Source organism: Eurosta solidaginis, chromosome 2 (assembly GCF_040869045.1).
Source record: "Eurosta solidaginis isolate ZX-2024a chromosome 2, ASM4086904v1, whole genome shotgun sequence".
In the NCBI taxonomy this organism is placed as follows: domain Eukaryota; kingdom Metazoa; phylum Arthropoda; class Insecta; order Diptera; family Tephritidae; genus Eurosta; species Eurosta solidaginis.
In genome coordinates this window covers 257652860-257672297 of record NC_090320.1, presented here as the reverse complement: position 1 = coordinate 257672297, position 19438 = coordinate 257652860, and the positions used below count along the sequence as shown (strand labels likewise).

At 36.4% G+C, this 19438-nt stretch overlaps 1 protein-coding gene across 1 annotated transcript; it reads left to right on the top strand.

Annotated features, from left to right (window-relative positions):
* Positions 1-17581: 17581 nt before the first annotated feature.
* On the top strand, positions 17582-18384 carry LOC137242729 (probable fatty acid-binding protein). The gene is made up of 2 exons (XM_067769983.1): positions 17582-18281; positions 18344-18384. The coding sequence occupies exon 1, from the start codon at positions 17601-17603 to the stop codon at positions 17994-17996; it is 396 nt and encodes a 131-aa protein (XP_067626084.1). The 5' UTR covers positions 17582-17600; the 3' UTR covers positions 17997-18281; positions 18344-18384.
* The last annotated feature ends 1054 nt before the right edge of the window (positions 18385-19438 follow it).

Sequence of the window (19438 nt, the reverse complement as noted above, 5' to 3'; positions counted from 1 at the left end):
TATTTTATCTGCAAGAGTTTGCAAGCGAGGCTACAATTTTTCAGAGCAAGGTGTAATCAAAAATGGCGAAATTTTCAAAGTTTGGATTGATAATAAAAAAATTTTGTTGCGGTGTTCGATTGCGTTGCTGGAAGATTGAAAAACAGCTATGGGGAGGAAGAAATTGAATCAATAAAAAACAAGGTTAAAATTTTTTGTAGAAACGCCAATAGAAAGTGGCAGAAACACAGTCGAAATAGTTAGAGTGCGAGGCAGAACTTCTCGAAACCGTTACTGCAAAGCCTAGAGGCCGACCAAAACTCCAATATGATATGGTTTGCGAAAGGCAGAAAAGAAAAATAGCGTCTACAGTGTCATTAGAACAAGAACACAAATCGAATTTATTGCTTCATGCTGCTTCGATTTTGGGGAAACACTCAAAAGAAAAATATCTTCATTATGTTCTCAATGCAGTGAACAAATCTCCTTGTAGGCCAAGTAAGATAAAAAAATTTATTGATTCGAAGGTTGTGCATCCACTATCTTTGTCTCCTGGGGATGCTATGGCTTTTATCTTGGAGAATAATTTCACAAAACAACAATATAACAACATTCGGCAACTTAGCAAGTCTCGTAATTGCGATATTTATCCCCAATATAATAAGTTGTTGGAATATAAGTCACAATGCCGACCGAATGGAATACAAATAACAGAAACTACAGCAGTTGTTCCATCACAAAATTTACTCAACCATACCGTCAAACGAATTTTGTTACTCCAAGAAGACGTTCTGCTCCAGTTTAAAGGAGATAATACACTAACTGTAATTTTAAGCTATGGGTTTGATGGCTCTAGTGGACATAGATTTAAGCAAAATTTTTTTGAAAATACTCACGAGTCATTTGACCAATCGTTGTTTCTGACGTCAATAATTCCCTTAAAATTAGTAAAATGAGTCAAATTATACAAGATTTGATATAAACTATAGTCTTAACATGACTCTTACCGATGGAAAAGTTTTAAACGTTTTAACTGATACGAAATCTACCCAAGTTTGTGCAATATGCGGTGCTGGACCAAAAATGTTTATGTCAGTTAAGGACTTGAAATCTCCATGTTTTGAACCTAGATCGGATAGTTTGCAGTACGGTATAAGTCTCTTGCATACATGGATTCGTTGCTTTGAATTTTTCCTTCATCTTTCTTACATACTTCATCCGAAAATATGGCAAGTAAGAAGCAAAGAACATAAAGAGCAAATACAAAAAAAGAAGCGGTAAATTTAAGTAAATTTCTGGGACGAAATGGGTCTACATGTCGACAAACCCAAGACAAACGGAAGTGGTAATACCAATGACGGTAACACAGCGAGAAGGGCATTCACAAACGCAGAATTGTTTGCTTCACTTACTAAAATAGATTTAAGTTTTTTAAAACGCTTACAAATAATACTCGTAGCAATATCGTGTGAATACGAAGTAAATACCCAGCTATTTCAGAGCTACTGTGAGGAAACATCAAAATTGTATTTTCAGATTTACGATTGGAATCCGATGACATCAACTCTTCATAAACTGTTAGTGCACTCTTCGCAAATATTGGAGTTTGCGATATTGCCACTCAGTGTTTTAGGCGAAAACGCGTGGGAAGCGCGTAACAAAATTTATAAAAGTGATCGTATCGGACATGCCAGGAAAGATTCAAGAGTGCACAGTATGGAGGATGTTTTCGGTAGAGCTATGGACTCTTCTGATACACTATTATCTTCGTTACGGAAAAACAATAAAGCCAAACAAAAATTGTCTCTGCCACCTGCAGTAGTCTCGCTTCTAAAAATGCCTGACATCTTTAATGAATGTGAATTACCTTCCACCTCAAAAGCGGCACTAAGCAAGACTCACTACGAATCTGAGGATGACCTTTATGAATCCCTTTATTCACTCGAACTTGAAACTGATCATTCCTTTGATAATTGTAACGGTAAGATTTTAAAAACACATTTCAAATAAACAAACTTTAAAGTAATATAATTTCAGATATAGATGTTCCTGATGCAGAGTCGCACTTCTTTTAGGTTTTGATTTTGTGTTTTTTCGAGTTCAATAAATATTGTTTATATCGAAATATATAAAAAACTATCCTGTTTCAAATAAATTTAAATTTATAGTTTCCACTTTGTATGGCAGCAGTAGTGAAAAATGGGCGTGGCCCGCCCATTTTTGCCACAAGACGTTATTTTCATCTATAAATACCCCATGCAAAATTTTAGACCGACAGCTTAACCCCAACTATTTTATTCCTCAAAAATTCATTTTTGAACCAATGTGCTTTGGAGACAAAATAAAGGAGAATCGCCATGTAGGAAAATTAACCTAGGGTAACCCTGGAATAGAATTATGGCATTTTTTTCCTTTTTCGCAATTTTCGATATCGAAAAAGTCGGCGGCATTTTTTTTTAAATTTGATTTAAAAATTTTTTCTTTTAAAAGTGGGCGTGTTCTTCATCCGATTTTGCACATTTTTATTTACCACATATATAGTAATATTAGTAACGTGTCTGCCAAATTTCATCATCATACCTTCAACGAATTCCAAATTACAGCTTGCAAAACTTTTAAATTCCCTTCTTTTAAAAGTGGGTGGTGCCACGCTCGTTGTCCAAAATTTTACTAGTTTTCTATTTTGCGTCATAAGGTCAACCCACCTACCAAGTTTCATCACTTTATCCGTCTTTCCTTATAAATTATCGCATTTTTTCCGTTTTTCGAAATTTTCGATATCGAAAAAGTGGTCGTGGTTGTAGTCCGATATCATTCATTTTAAACAGCGATCTTAGATGAGTGGCCAGGAACCTACATACCAAATTTCGTCAAGATACCTCAAAATTTACTCAAGTTATCGTGTTAATGGACAGACGGACGAACAGGCGGACGGGCGGACATGGCTCGTTCAAGTTTTTTTTCGATACTGATGATTTTGATATATGGAAGTCTATATCTATCTCGATTCCTTTATACCTGTACAACCAACCGTTATCCCATCAAAGTTAATATACTTTGTGTGCAAACCACACTGAGTATAAAAAAACAACAAAACATCGCGTAACCATGTATTTGCTGTGTGGTTGTAAAAATTCAGTTTTTCTGTCTTTCCCTCTCTTTCTCTCACACCCGACCAGTATAAACTTTTTAAGCAGTTTAAAAAAGTTTAACAACACTTTTCTTTACGCCAAAAAACTCCACTCTTCTTCCCAAAGTTGTAACAAGATGCAATTGCTGTTTGGAAAAACTTTTTCACTAAGTTTCCCTACGTTTTAAGTCCACTTTTATCGAAAACTTACTACTTATTTTTGGAACGAAAAAAAATATTTTTACGCTCATTTATTGGTTTCATTGCATGCACTGTGATTTCTCACTTATAAGCCTTCGTTCGTGGTCAAAAAGTTCGCTAGCTAAGTTGTCGACAGCAACATACATACATACAAGCTGCAAATTTACCAAACTAATACAATAACAAGAACGGCTTAAGGCACCTAACCCATATAAATGTATGGTTGGTTCTATGTAAACTGGGATAATCCTGTCTGTAGACTTGTATGCGTAGTGAATATGACTCAGAGACAATTCGGGCTGGTAAGATCAGATAACCAATGTCCATTTTAGGGATTGCCCAGTTTTACAATTTGAAGCTGATATCGTTATTAGATGTTTCCTCCAGATACTTTTATGCAACCCGATCTAATCGTTTCGAACAGCTGAACATTAAGTGACTACTAAAAAACAAACAAAAAACCGCTAGAGTTGCCTTAGTAACAAAGCTGTACAGCTTGAAGTCCCAGTAATTACTGCCCACTTCAATTACCTTAAAAGCTTAAATTTACTTAACCCTGATAACTGCCCCAAGCATTCAGAGTCAAACAAAAGAAGGAACTCAACAAGTAGCAAGTAATGATTTCAACCCAGATTGATTGGTTTACTCAAGTTCTAACTTTCCAGCGTAAGATAACAAGGAATAAATGGAATTCCAAAGCTCTTATTGACAGCCTCTTCCTGTTTTTTTTTCTACTTTGTGTTGCGAAAAGGAGACTCAATGAAGGTTTTGTGCCATATATCGATCCGGAAAATTCGTGAAAATAGCACCGTAAAGGAATTAGGCCGAAAATCTCGCGAACCATTTGATATGATCCTCTTAGTTCATTCAACCTCATTTTTTTTTTTTTTTTTTTTTTGAGAAACTTTGAGCCGCCAGAGCGAGTCTTCGCCACGCCGGTGATAATAGATCCCCCCAGGTAGCCGCATTCCGGAAACTGTTAAACGCATCAACAAGAAATCACCGTTCAAAGATATATGAGGCAATCCCGCGTTTATAACTGAAGGAAGACAGTAACATGATATGGAATGAGCAGACTCCTGATCAAAAAGGAATACGCGAAATAAAAGTATTGTGGCGACTGAAAGTGATGTATGATGTTCTACTTGCACAGTAGTACTGAATACACAGTATTTTTATATACGGACCATAGGAGTTGATTTAATTGATACTGTTACGAATATTAGCAAAACTAAGGAGTGCTGCCAGCTCTAAGCCGATCTAAGCAGTGACGTGAATGCACATCAATAATTCAATCATTATGTATCTACATAAATGAATCAATAATTGCGTCTACACATATGTACACATTCCGGCGAGCAACATTTACATACAAGGCAGCGAGAGATGAGATGTCACACACCGATGAATTTACTTATACGCTTATGTGTGTGCGGGAGACTGTAAACTACAAACACATGCATATACCTTATCTGAGTTGTCACAAGAGAGAGCAATAATTTGTGCACGTAGTTGTGGCTGGCGATTTTGTAGCCGAAACAACTAGTAACTTCTGGAAATCGAAGAGCCTAGAAGTATGCAGCTTAAACTATAAAAGCGGCGCCAGCGAGTAAGAAGTAATTCAGTTTGATTTGAATTGTCAAGCAGTTACGAGTAAGACGATATCTAGCGAGCAATAGCACTATTATTTTGAAAGTCAGTTTCCTTTAAGCTATCAGTTTGGTTATTAAGCTATTCGTTGCACAATTTGAGTGTTATTGTGAAGTATTTTAATAAAGGCCATTTTTCCATTATTCAATATTGGAGTTATTTATTCAACAGTTTAGTGATTCGAACTTAGCAGAGGATTGCAAATAAGAGGATTTGCAAGTAAATTCGTTACAATTGGTGTCAGAAGAGGAATTGTTGAATAAATTCCAAAGGACAACAAGGACATGGCAAAGTTCGGTGAATTGAAGATCCAGCAACTAAAGAAGGAGTTGGAAACCCGTGGATTGAATTCAAGCGGCGTTAAACTTGAACTTCAGGCACGGCTACGAGAGGCAATGGAAGCAGAAGGAATTGATGTGGAAGAGTATGTCTTTCACCTTGATGGGGAGGAGACAACAAAAATTGAAGAGAAAAACGAAACATCGCAGACGGTTACCAGCACAGATTTGAACATGATTTTGGCTGCAATATCTGCTCAAACATCGACAGTGGCTTCTCAACTGGAATCGCAAAAGACAGATATAACATCTCAACTGGCATCTCAACTAGAAGAACAGAAAAAGTATATGTCATCTCAACTAGAAGAACAGAAGACGTATATGGTATCCCAACTGGAATCGCAGGAACCCGTATAACATCACAATTGGAAGAACAGAAGACACATTTGGCATCTCAACTGGAAGCGCAAGAGGCACGTATATCTGAAATGTCGGCACAAATTTCGGAACAGGTATCATCACAGCTCTTTGTGAAACTGGAAGAACAGGATGCAAAAATTTTACAACTCGAGGACAAAATTGATGCCGAAATAGAAGCGTTAAAAGGTCGTATGGATCAGTTACAACTAAACCGCCCAGCTGTTTCAGCGAGTAATCCAAAGGTAAAGACACCATCCTTTGACGGTTCTGTTCCTTTTCAGGTCTTTAAGCTACAGTTTGAGAAGACCACAGCAGTGAACCAATGGAATGCTGAAGATAAAGTTGCAGCTCTGTTCGTGGCACTGAAAGGGCCTGCCGCGGAAATCTTACAGACCATCCCAGAGTACGAGCGGAACCACTACGAAACATTGATGAGCGCTTTAGAGAGACGTTACGGAAGCGAGCATAGGAAACAGATATTCCAAATTGAGTTGCAAAACCGCTACCAAAAAGCAAATGAGACATTGCAGGAGTTTGCTTCAGATATTGAAAGATTGGCTCATCTTGCAAATGCAGACGCACCCGTGGAATACACTGAAAGGGTAAAAATCCAGAGCTTCATAAATGGCATACGAGATGTGGAAACGAAGCGGGCTACATATGCGAATCCAAAACTAACGTTTGCTGAAACGGTATCGCATGCACTGACTCAGGAAACAGCCTCACTTTTGAGTAAGCCAGCGTACAAAGCTCATCGTGTGGAAGTAGAAAGGCCGGAGTGGGTAGACACAATTTTGGAAGCACTAAGGGGATCTCAACAGAAGAATGCCGGAGTTATTAAATGTTTCAAGTGCGGCAACCCAGGTCACATTGCACGTCATTGCGATCTTGGTCCTAATAGTTCCAACAATGTGGGTGGCCGTAAACGCAAAGCTGGCGGAAATGAGCAAGAGCGTGTCGAAAGTAAAGAACGAAAACTTGCCCCGGCTGTTGAATGTCCTGTGATATCTGTGTCGCAGATTGGAAGGAAATCAAGCAGTCTTACCATCAGAGGGAATGTGGATGGTAAAGAGCGTGTACTGACTGTAGATACGGGGGCATCTCATTCCTTGATTCGATCTGATTTGGTCTACAGGGGAATAAAGTCATTACCTGGAGCGAGGTTGCGTACGGTCACAGGCGAATATAACCAAGTTCAGGGAGAAGTAATATGTGAAGTCCTAATTGGGAAGGTCATGGTTCTACACAAATTCGTTGTGGCGGAGATCGTTGATGAAGTTATATTGGGAGTGGATTTCTTGGTTGACCATGACATCAAGATCGATATGCAGAGAAGGGTGATGCATTATGAGAACCAAGATGTGCCACTTAACTTCAGTTTGGAAAAAGGGTTCAGCAGTAAGCGAGTGCTGGTCGAGGAGATTCGACAGAGACCACGAAAGTCAAGGAAAGTAGATCGAGCAAAGGTTGATGGATCGAATGTGCCAAATAAAGCGAAATTAAAAGTACCTGCGAGGAAAAGACCGGCATCAACAAACCCTAATGGACGCACTAAATTCACTGAAAGAATTTTTCAGAAAGAATGCAAGGATGATTTCAAGCCAGCGCGCACTTTTGTTGGGAAACGTCGGAACGATACTGAGTATGTGAAGCCAATCCGTCAAGAACAAGCTCTACAAAGTAGTTCTTCATTGGCCAAGCAACAGAGTGCGAGAGAACGATCCATAATAATGAGTAGTAAGATGGAACACAGGTACGACAGGGAAAATAATTCGGAAGGTTTCCGGAATGGAGATTTGGTACTGTTAAACAACCCTCACCGGCGGAAAGGTGTCCCAGCCAAATTTCGGTGCAGTTGGGAAGGCCCGTACAAGATTGTGAAGAAGCTCAGTGATACCATCTACCGCATACAAAGCATTGAGAAACCACGGAGTAGAAGAGTGGTACATTTGGCGATGCTAGCAGCGTTTAGATCGAGAGATTTGTCTGATCGGGACGATCAGACTTAGGTGGAGGGCAGTGTTACGAATATTAGCAAAACTAAGGAGTGCTGCCAGCTCTAAGCCGATCTAAGCAGTGACGTGAATGCACATCAATAATTCAATCATTATGTATCTACATAAATGAATCAATAATTGCGTCTACACATATGTACACATTCCGGCGAGCAACATTTACATACAAGGCAGCGAGAGATGAGATGTCACACACCGATGAATTTACTTATACGCTTATGTGTGTGCGGGAGACTGTAAACTACAAACACATGCATATACCTTATCTGAGTTGTCACAAGAGAGAGCAATAATTTGTGCACGTAGTTGTGGCTGGCGATTTTGTAGCCGAAACAACTAGTAACTTCTGGAAATCGAAGAGCCTAGAAGTATGCAGCTTAAACTATAAAAGCGGCGCCAGCGAGTAAGAAGTAATTCAGTTTGATTTGAATTGTCAAGCAGTTACGAGTAAGACGATATCTAGCGAGCAATAGCACTATTATTTTGAAAGTCAGTTTCCTTTAAGCTATCAGTTTGGTTATTAAGCTATTCGTTGCACAATTTGAGTGTTATTGTGAAGTATTTTAATAAAGGCCATTTTTCCATTATTCAATATTGGAGTTATTTATTCAACAGTTTAGTGATTCGAACTTAGCAGAGGATTGCAAATAAGAGGATTTGCAAGTAAATTCGTTACAATACTATGTTTCGATACAAACAGAATGCAACAAAGGATCGCGAATTTTTACTTTTCGTCACAATATTTTAAAAAAGATTAATAGATTTCCGTCATTCATCGCCTATTATCGAAAAATCTCTTAAGTAGCACAAACTAGCAGGACTTTCTGAGAATATTCCAGGATTCTCGCTTAACTCACCTAATTTACGTATTATATAGCCCTATTCTAACCTTGTGGAACTCTTCAACAATCACTTCTTTTAAATGTTTTCCTTATAGCGCGATGTGAGTGAACTTACCCATTGAAGTAATCGATGTGCATTGAGGTACATACCAGCTTACATGAAATCGGACCGGTAAACAAGCAAGTATTGATACGAAACAAATTTATTGCGGAAACGTTCAAAAACTAAAAACTCAGCAAATTTTCTTGTTCTTTTTTTGTTTTCTTTTCAACGGTATCGGAAAGTAATGACAGCTCAAAAAAATAAGTTCGCAAAACCAAAAATATGTGTGCAAGTCGGCGTAAAGTCGTTGGTTATGTTTGTTATAACTTTCCGATTGATGCATCTGCCAACGGCACAAAAGTCTCGGAGAGTTGGTTAGTTATTTGTTATTTATGTAAACACGTATAAACATAACAGTGGTCTTTATAGTTAAATAAATTAATTTCTTCTAGCCTTAGCTCATCAAATGATAATTGAAAGCACCCAACTACTACATACAAATTTTGGTCAGAATTGGAAGCAATTAAGACACGTCGTACAGTAGTCCTTATTCAGATTACCTAATGATGACTCAATATATCTTAGCGAATATTAGCAATTCTGCAGAAAATAACCGCAATGTAAGCAGATAAGACAACAAACAGCTATGCATTTATGTATATACACAGCAGCTAAGAGCGCAGACGACATTATATACACACGTACACAGGCACAAAGAGCGCAGCCACATTACTCGCTCATATTCATAGAAAACAACAGCGAATGTGAGATGCAGCGGATGAGTGAGATAAATAAGCAACTAATCGTGAATACTGTTCGCGAAAAGTCTTGACCCTTGTCGTTGTAAGTGAAGTACGCAAATTATTTGAATCATAGTAGCATTGTGAATGATAACTAAATGTGATATCTTACCTGTCAAATACCTGACAGAATGTTCAATGTGGCTACTTTTTAGCGTTTTGTCAGGGTATTCAATATAACGGCGCCTATCTTCAGCGGGTGATAGAAAGAGATACAGAATGAGACAGCGATAGTCAAATACAAATCAGGTGATCCAATCACTTTGTAATTTTGACGTCTATGCAGAAGATATCATATTTAGTTATCATTCACAATGCATAGTAGTGCTGTAAATAAATATCGTTTTGAATACAGACGATTTGGGCTTATTTACTTGACATTTCAGTGGTTTGAACGATAACTTAAAGAAAGATTTATCGAGAATGCTTGAGATTTGTTACAATATTAACATCTGAAATTCAATCACTGTAAGTCCATATCAATTATCAATTTAAGATTTAAGACAAAAAGAAAATCATTTAAATATTTACCTCACCCCTTAACCGCTTTCAACAGGGACCAAACTTTTTGTTATATTTACACCTTTATGCTGTCGTTTGAAGGTTTTATGAGGCCGCCCTTATAATGTACATACTCATGTATGTATACGTATAGGCGATTGCAATTTTAATTTCTGGTTGTTTCTTTATTCACTTTATTTACTGCTAACACCAGCAAGGAAAGAGATGGATTTCAAATAGTATTACGGTTTAAGTTTCATCAAAACTTAAGGGTTTTCTTATTCTTAATGTTACAGTTAATGTTACTGTTACTGTTACTGTTACTGTTACTGATACTGTTACTGCTACTGTTACTGTTACCGTTACTGTCACTGTCACTGTTACTGTTAACGATTCGGCTTTAAAAACTTTAGCGATGACGCTATGACTTTCTGGAAAATGGTTCAAAACTGCTACGTTCATGGCTTACCTCACATACACTGTATGAGCCTATATGGTTTCACTCCTGGAGCAATAAAGCTAAAAGCCACTGCAGCCTGAATATGCTTTTACGCAGACACAAATGCATGTCTTACCAGCTCATATCACATTTAAAGCGCACACATATTTAAAATCAAAGTGTATGTACTAACATCTAACAGTTCGGTTTATTCTCATATTCAGTTTAAAGAAGCTTTAATGTATATCTCTTGTCTGGCTTGCAGCTTCAATGAGTATGGGGTACAGAATTGAAAGCCAAAGTTTTATCTAACTAAACTTATAAGGGAGAAAAGAATGAAACGAAGTTGTGGAAAAGTAAAGCTTAAATAAATTTGCACAGGCTTACTGAAAAAAAAAAGGCTTTAAGAAAAAGCAGAAAAATGAATCTAAATGTTACAAAAAAATCTAGGGGAGACAGTTAAGGAAGGAAAAAATGCAGGGCTTTGGCTATCACATATGTATGATGCCGGAAATCTTGAGCTCCCCAAATGTGACAAGAACCAAATTAAATCAATTAAAACAATAAAAAGTGCAGAGCATGTTATTGTTGTTCAATCTGTATTTTAATTTTAGTTTCAATAGAAAATGACATGCTTGTTTGCAAATTATTGGCGCTATTTATTTTCATGGAAACATGGGCCGATCTTCTCTTTCAATTTGCTACGAGCGCCTTTTTAAGTTTCCCTAAAAATTGGCGAAACTGGACAAACGGCAGCTGCATTTTCGCTCAGAAGCTTTTCATGGCAGAAATACACTAGGGGTGTCTGCCAAACCAATACCAGGGAGTGATCACGTTTAAAGCTTTTTAATTGAAAAAAATCTTTTTTTAAGTTTTTGATGTTGCTTTGCGCAGGACTTGATCCCCAGACCTTCGGTGTCGTAGGTGGAGTTAATATAATGACAATAAAAGCTTATCAGTGTTGTGTACTGGTACACTATTTCGAATGTCCAAGGTTCACTTTGCGGAACGAGGAATATCTAAAATATTTAAAAAAATTTTTGTTTCTCTGAGGTGTTGCCAATATGCAGTGCTTCCAATGCCTAAGGTTGCTTTTCCCTTAGGGACAAATTTTCAGGAAATAAATAATCTGTCTTCGCAGACTCAGCATATAAAAAGGGGGAATGGTCACGTAGTAGGGAGCAGTCTATTGAAGCGCTTCAGGGTGCACATTTCCCACCGAGAAGTAAAGCAGAAGAGCCAGCAAACAATGTTTACATTTCGATAACGAAGCGGGCAGTTCCGGGCCTGTTGAATGATACCGGCGATGAAGACTTTTTATAATTTTTACCGGCGGATTTTAGATGAAATATTCCCTGCGTGCTACGAATCTCGAGCAGAGCGACCGTGGAATAATTTAGAACAATACTCTAAGAGTGCATAAGACTGAATCATGTACCCAACTCTTGTAGAACCGCTCGTGTCGTTTTCCTACCAAAAGGCTGAAAAGATCAGACATATGTATTCCAAAGACCACAGACCCATTAGCTAAACATCATTTCTGTTCAAACACTTTAAGGGGCTGATAAATGGGCACGAAAAGTCCAAATAGGATAATCTCCATATTAAAACATGCGTACTCCAAAAGCAAATCGGTAGACAGGGTAGTAGTGCATAGAGTGGATATCAATACAGAGATAACTTTGGAATATAAGGAGTACTACTAAGGAGTTTTCTTAAAATAGCCGGGGCTTACAGCAATTACTCTAAATAGGCGATTATGAAGGGTCTTAAGAAAATTGCAGTACTACAGGCCCAACCATGTGGATCGGCTGCATGCTTAACCTTAGAAAGATAAAGTAATTTTTTTTTTTAGCCTAGAAAGATAACGTATGTCTGAAAGACGTGTTCAAGTTTAACGACCTAAAGATATAAAAAAAAACTAACATTTTTTTTTGTTTTTTTTTTTTATAATTTTTTAATTGATATATATTGTCCTGTTTCAAATGTTTTTCAAAGAAAAATTTTTTTTTTAAAAAGTAAGTTTGACTTGGCTTGGATTTGTCATTACAAAAATAAGTCTTTTCCAAGGACCTCAGTTTATTAGCTACAATTACTATTTTAGGCAAAAATTACCATTTTAGGCAAAAATTACATATAAAATTTGTAGTCACGTAAAAGATAACGGTACGTCTATTAGACGTATTTTTAAAAAAACAATCGTGTATATTTCAGCAAACAAAAAAGTTACTACTGAAAAACAGCCCCCACTGACAAGCTGGTAATGGTAGCTGAGAAAACTGAGAATGAGAATGTCCTCTTTTTACGATTGTGGGAGACTGAGAGCAAAATTAAAACGACGCGCAATGGCGCCTTTTGAGTTTTTTCTTTGCAAAAATCATAACTGTTGAACCTGTGAAGATATTTTTAAAATTTAAAATGCAAATGAAAACTAATTATTTAAAGTTTTATTGTGTGGAAGCTCAGAATGTCACAGATACAGGGTGCTTAAAAAAAATTCGAAAATTTTTAGAAAAATGCAAAAACAAAGTGTTTTTTGTAAAAAATAAAAAAAATAGAATGAGATTTGTCTTATAATGACCTATTTGAGAATTAAATAAGATAAAATAATGATTTTGATAAGATAGCGTGGCACTGCCCACTTATGATAAAAAGTTGTATCTACGAAGTCACGTAATCAATAACTACCAAATGGATAGACGTATTGTTTCTTTTAAATGGCAATACTCTTATAAAACTCAAATATCCGTTTTTGGTGCCACAATAACAAGGTGCTTCAAAATTCATGGTAAAATTTTACATGATTTTTTTTTTTTTTAATTTACAAGCCAAATATATATTTTATTAATAAATAAAAGTTATTGAAAATGGTTCAATGAAATTTTATTTGAGCTAAAGTTTAAACAGCGAACGAATTTTGGAAGAGGGGAGTGGCACTGCCCATTTATGCTAAAAAGTTTGATCTTAGTAACCGCTTTACCAATTTGTACCAAACTCGATAGACGTATTGATTTCTATAAAAATTTAATGCTCGTTTGAAGGCGAAATGCCTAAGCTTTAAAATAAATTTGATGAACTTTAGAGAAATGCAATAACAAAAAGTATATATTTATAAATTTCTAAATTAATAAATTCTTTTTTTGAAATAAAAAATTAACATGTACATAGATGTCTTATTTTTCAATAAAGTAACAAAATTGATTAGTAAATCTCTTTTTCATTGTTGTGATAAGAAATGAGAAACTTATTTTATCTTAACATAGTCATCGTCACTGGAACATATATCTAACAAAGCAACCATTTCTGAGCTATACGCATCTGTAAGAGCTTTTTGTTTTCTTACATACCTCATAGATGATATAACTGGATCAGAAGAGATAGCTAACATGTTGAAAAGGTCTTTGTTTTGTCTAACTCGTGGCACTTTGCAGGTGTTCATACATATATTTCTTTTGTAGTACTTGTTCTTAGATTCTTGAGCTTCTTCAGACAATTCTCCTAATGGTAAGCACTGATACTCTATTAAATCTTTTCCATGTGCTAAAATGTTATGTACCGTTGGTGTAAGTTTCTTCTCAGGATACTTTTTATGCAGCAACTCTGTATTTTTAGATGCATATTCTCCAAATTTGGTTCCGTTAACTGGTTCATGGCAGTCTAAAATATTTAAAATTACTACCAATCTTTTCACAATATCTCTACCAACTCCTGTTATGCGAGCAGTCACTTCATCGTTTTCAAAAAATCTTTTTTGAAGAGTTACCATCATTTGTATTTCCTTATCAATACTTTGGACAGTCAACTATAAGGCCAATCTCTTTACAGAATGCATCCTGAATTATTTTGTTCTCCTGTTTTGTTTCTCCTTACATGTTGTATTGTCGTCGAAAACTTCTCCTTATTGTGTTAGTGTATAAGCCAGCTTCAAAACAAATTCCAGACATCTTATGCTAGCATGCAAAGGAGATATTCCATGCTCATAATTTAGTTTGTCAGTTATTGAATCATCAAGATTTTCAAAGTCCTTTTGGCTCTTCTTACAAATTGGACATTTCATTGTAGATGTCGTATTTAATATTAAGTTCAAAACTTTCCATCGACCATTGTTAGAAAAAAAATCATGCTTTATTGTAATGACATTCCCCTCTTCAATCCAATTATTGTTGGTTCTAATTTGGCAATTTGATTTTTTATATCACTCACTGTAGCTTTTATGAGTTCCGAAGACTCCTTCTCGTATTTAGTTTATGACGGACGTGGATTTTTCCAATATTCTAAAGCTTCATCTTTTAGTCGTAAAGGAAAAATAGAAGCCATAAACATATTAATATCTGTAATTGTTTCATCGCCTACATTTATTCTTTGTTTATATGCGCTTTGTCCTGATTATCCATCACAGCCCCACTTAGTTATCAATGTTAGCTCCTTTGGCAGTGATTTCAACTTCTCTTCAGAAAAACTTTGAAGAAGTCGTATAGACGTATGATCCATTAGGTTTTGTAACTCAATTTCAGCTGCTACTTCGGTTATTTTGGGACTTAGAGGAACTGCTTCTTTCTTGGCTTGAGTAATTTTTTTGTATCTAGGTAAAATATCGGCATTACGTTGCAATAATGACTTATGCAATATAATATATTTTTTCTTCGTTAAACTGAGATCTATAAACAGCACCAAAACTTCTTCGGGAGTGTATTTCTTGGGTAGCGCATTTGGTGGTGTGGGAATGCTGTTTTGGATCCTCATCAGTCGCTCTGGACTTGCTACCGCAACTGCTTCTGTTATATGAGACTTCACGTTTTCTTCGCATTTTTTATATTTAATAGCCAGTGCTTCTGAAAGATGAGTCATGGCCATAGCTTTTGTGGTATCAGGGAGCTTCCTTTTCCATGTGTAGGTAGAACACTCTTCTATGGGTTCTGTTGGTCTCCCTCTAGTTGGATTGGTTGACGTGATAGGCGTTTCTTCGTCCAAAAAGTTTTGTCAGCTAGCCACTTTTCATGCTGACTTAGAAATTTTGAATTGTTACGATAGGCGTCCTTCCATTTTCTTTCTATCATAATGTATTGTAAACCAATTTTTTCTTCCAGGCCTTCCTTTTCTTTAATGCTTGTTTCACTCGCTAATTCTCTCATAATAGCCATAAAATCCCGTCTTGACTTTGTAGATTTAAACACCGCAAATAGTTTCGAGTTTTCTAGATACATATTAGAATTGGCTTCGAGTGTATCTGACTAAACATTAAACTGTGAACTATATTTAAAAATACTATTCACTTTATTTAAGTAAGAATACTTAGTTCCTTAATCTCCAAAAGACGAATGATAATGTGCATTGTACGATGGATAGCTTTATATACCTACTCAAGTTATTAAAATGAATTTCAGGTATACAAGTCATAACTAAAAAAATGTATGTTGTTAACAAGTTCCAATAACAAAAACGACCTTACGGCCGTACTGAATTATATATACCTGCTCAGGCGCGTATGTATGCCCAAGGTTGTTTAACTTTATTTGATGTAAAAAGTGAAGTTGCAGCTGGACGCAGGTAGACTTTATGAATTTAGGTAACTGAATATTTCGCAAATAACTACTGTTAATTTGATGGAGCACATATTTTAACAATTTTTTTTTTTTCCATTAAAGTTTTAAAAAGGGCCTAAAATAGGCATTTGGAAAAACAGTTATATCTGCCAACTTTTAACAAAAAAAACAATTATTTTTTTATTTCAATCCTAAATGAAATTATCTTTAATTGCTATACAAGAAAACGACAACCGGCCGTCTTATTTACTCACAAAACCATTTTAAATACAAGGAAAAAGAAGAAAAATTTCAAATTTTTTCCAATGTTAAAAATTGGTCAACTTTGAGCGGCTCTACCGTGTAAACTATAATTTTCTGTAAAAAAAACAGGTATATATTCTTTATCCCTGGAAAATTCTCTAGTAGAAACATGCATTAGATTTAGCGAATGCTTTCATAATTTTTTTGATTTTTGCCATGCTTAAACGGCAGAGGCGCCACTGTGCGACGTACGTGTCTCACAGACGTATGTTATCTCACTAGAGTTAATTGCAGGAATATGATTTCGCAGTGGTCGCTGTATGAGGCTACACAATCGGTGAACAAGGGCACATTGCAGTTGTTATAAGTGGAAAGTGCTTCCAACAGTCAGCTCATTGATGGATTAGGCGCTATATGTAATATCGTGTTGAGTGTCAATGCTAGGCATCTAATGTTGCGGTTCACGCCATCGCAAAGAAGACTGATCAGACTTGTTTAGATGCTAGGAGGTATGTATAAGGTTCCGATTCTATCTTGAACTAGCAGCTGTGACCCTGCAGGGAAAACCAAATATCTGGGAAACATGCTAGACCGTAAGTTGTCGTGGACGTTATTTTTGCACTTTATGCATGTAAAATAATTCTGGGGTGTACGTCGCCCTTTGTACCGCTTTTGATATTTACAGCGAATACAAAGCTCATTCTACAGAGCCCTTGTGTGTTGGAGGGTCGCAGTAGTAAAGCGTCGTCAAATATTGGACGAACAGAGTACCTAGTTCCCTAGCTGCGCTTTGATTAGCCTTTTTAACCCACGATAGAGGTAGAAGAAGAGCGCTGAAATGGCAGACGAGGCGATACATATCTTCCAACTGTTCCAAAGTAAAAGTGACAGTATGGTCGGCGATATATTGTTTCAGATCATTCATTGTAGTGTTTTTCAGGCGGAAGTAGTAGCCATAAAACCAGTCGTAAAACTAGTGGAGGAAAATGATGCAACAGGGCGCATTGTAGACTTTCCTATCAGATAAGGCAAGATTGAACGCAGGCGAGAGCTGCACATTATCAAAGAAGCAGGTTAGGAGTATAACCACACGGGGGGCTGCAAAGTATAGAAAATCACATGCAGGTATTTCAACCTAAGACTAACTCTTATCATTCTGTAGAGGGCACTGTAGCCTCATGATGGGTATTCTGACTGGAAATTTTTGCCTTTCATGGAAAAATTGGATGATAAGTTTCGAAGTTCAATGAGGTCAAAAAAGCAATGACTTCTCTCAGCGGGCGAAAAGTCTAAAAAAAAATCGCTTCAATAGAGGTGAGTTTATTATTTATGAATATTAGCTTTATCGAAATATTAAAAAAGAAAAATCTAAAACAAGTTTTAACTAGACTAAGCAATTAAGGACTTTCTGGCTTGTCATTTATTATTTGTCTAGGATAACGCATTTGTGCATATATTTTTGGTATTTTTTAAATTTTAAGTATAACCTGTAAAAAATAAAAATTCTTGATCGAAAATGGCAGTTTGGGAAGGAAAAATATACAAATTGGAAACGAGCGAAAATTTTGATGAGTTCATGAAGGAATTGGGTGTTGATGTTTTCATGCGTAATATGGCTAACAGTTTAAAACCCACCGTCGAATTGAGAAGAGATGGAGATACTTACACCTTCACCACAATCTCAACCTTCAAAACATCAGTAATCACCTTTCAGTTGGGTAAAGAATTCGACGAAGAGACGCTTGATGGTCGCAAAGTGAAAAGCATCATGACATTAGATGGCAATAAGCTGATAGAAGAACAGAAGGGTGAAAAACATGTAACAATTGTTCGCGAATTCTCCGATAGTCAGCTAGTAACTACTATCACCCTCAATAATATCAGGTGTGTCAGAGTGTACAAGGCTATTTGAATGATGCGCAATGAACTACAAAAAGTGCTCATAAAAATTGCAAAAGAACTTTCGCAACATAAATTTCAATCAAGGACTTTTTTGGCAATCATTTTTCCACTATTAGTGACCTAAAAAGAAATAAAAGCAAAATTAAATGACATAAACTATTTAGTGCCAAGGACATTTTCACACACATACTTATTTCACACAAAAATGGACTAAAGAGTAAATTTTTGGCTGTGGCTATTAACTGGCATTTTTCAACAAGACTTGAGTATCGCATAAATTAATGATTTTAGTTAGGTAAGTGTAAGTATATGTTAAAGTGTTGGCCAACATTTTTTTCACTCACTATCTTTCAATAGTAACGATATAGTCGAGTATATTATATTGGATTTGGTTTTTGAGCGTAAACCTACGTAACTACTTACTTATGTTCTTGGCAACCAAAACGCCACAATATCCGAGCTTACTACACATCGATGATTTACAAAAATATAGATACAAATGTGCCAAATCATTAGGGTGGATTAAGAAACCTATGGTAACATATGTAACCTGTACAAAATTTTATTCAGGCAATATCTGGTGCATTGCTATTCCATTAAGAGACGGCAAATACCCCCCATCACAGATCTTTAGCACGCGCTCTTAACTAGTTGCTGCTTTTGTATGAGTCTTCCCAAGGTATTTGTCCTCAAGTGAATATGAGGGGAAATGCTCCGAGAGTATACATAAACCCAATCAAAACAAGTGAAAGTTGGAATAAGCTTATGGAAATGGAGGAAGGAAAGCTGATGTGGAATATAAAGAGGGGAAAAATTTTGAAGAAAAAGGAAGGGTGAAAACAACGGAGAATAAAAGATATTGTAACGAATTTACTGAAATTCCTCTTATTTGCAACCTGCTACTAACGTTCGAATCACTAAACTGTTGAATAAATAACTCCACTATTCATTAATGTAAAATGGCTTTTATTCAAGTACTTCACAAATAACACTACTACTTCTCGACAGATAGCGTGCTTAAATCAAACTGATTGCCGTGCCTGGACTGTTGCTGCTTTTTATACTGGTGGGTTTCCTCGGTGACATATTTCCAGGCGCTTCTATTTCTAGAATTTACTAGTTAGTCATCAGCTATAAAATTACCAGCTATCACTACTTTTATAACTTCTCATATGCGCGTGCATATGTGAGTGATACTTGCACAAATTATTGCCTACTTTTGGGAGTATCTCAGATATATGCATGTGTGTGTGCGTTGCTTTCCGCTGCGAAAAAAGAAGTGTACATTAAGCTTTTTACTGTTACTGTTAAGGTCTCAGTAACGCTTAAAGTTACGGTAACAACTATGGCTACAGCTACGGTAACAACTATGGTAACACTCAAGGTTGAAGTTACGGTTATGTCTGCAGTTACATTGACAGTTACGGTTACAGTAACGGGTTTTGGTAAGGT

Bases quoted from the DNA above. Each gene is read 5' to 3' on its own strand.
- LOC137242729 (XM_067769983.1), top strand. From the start codon at position 17,601: ATGGCAGTTTGGGAAGGAAAAATATACAAATTGGAAACGAGCGAAAAT.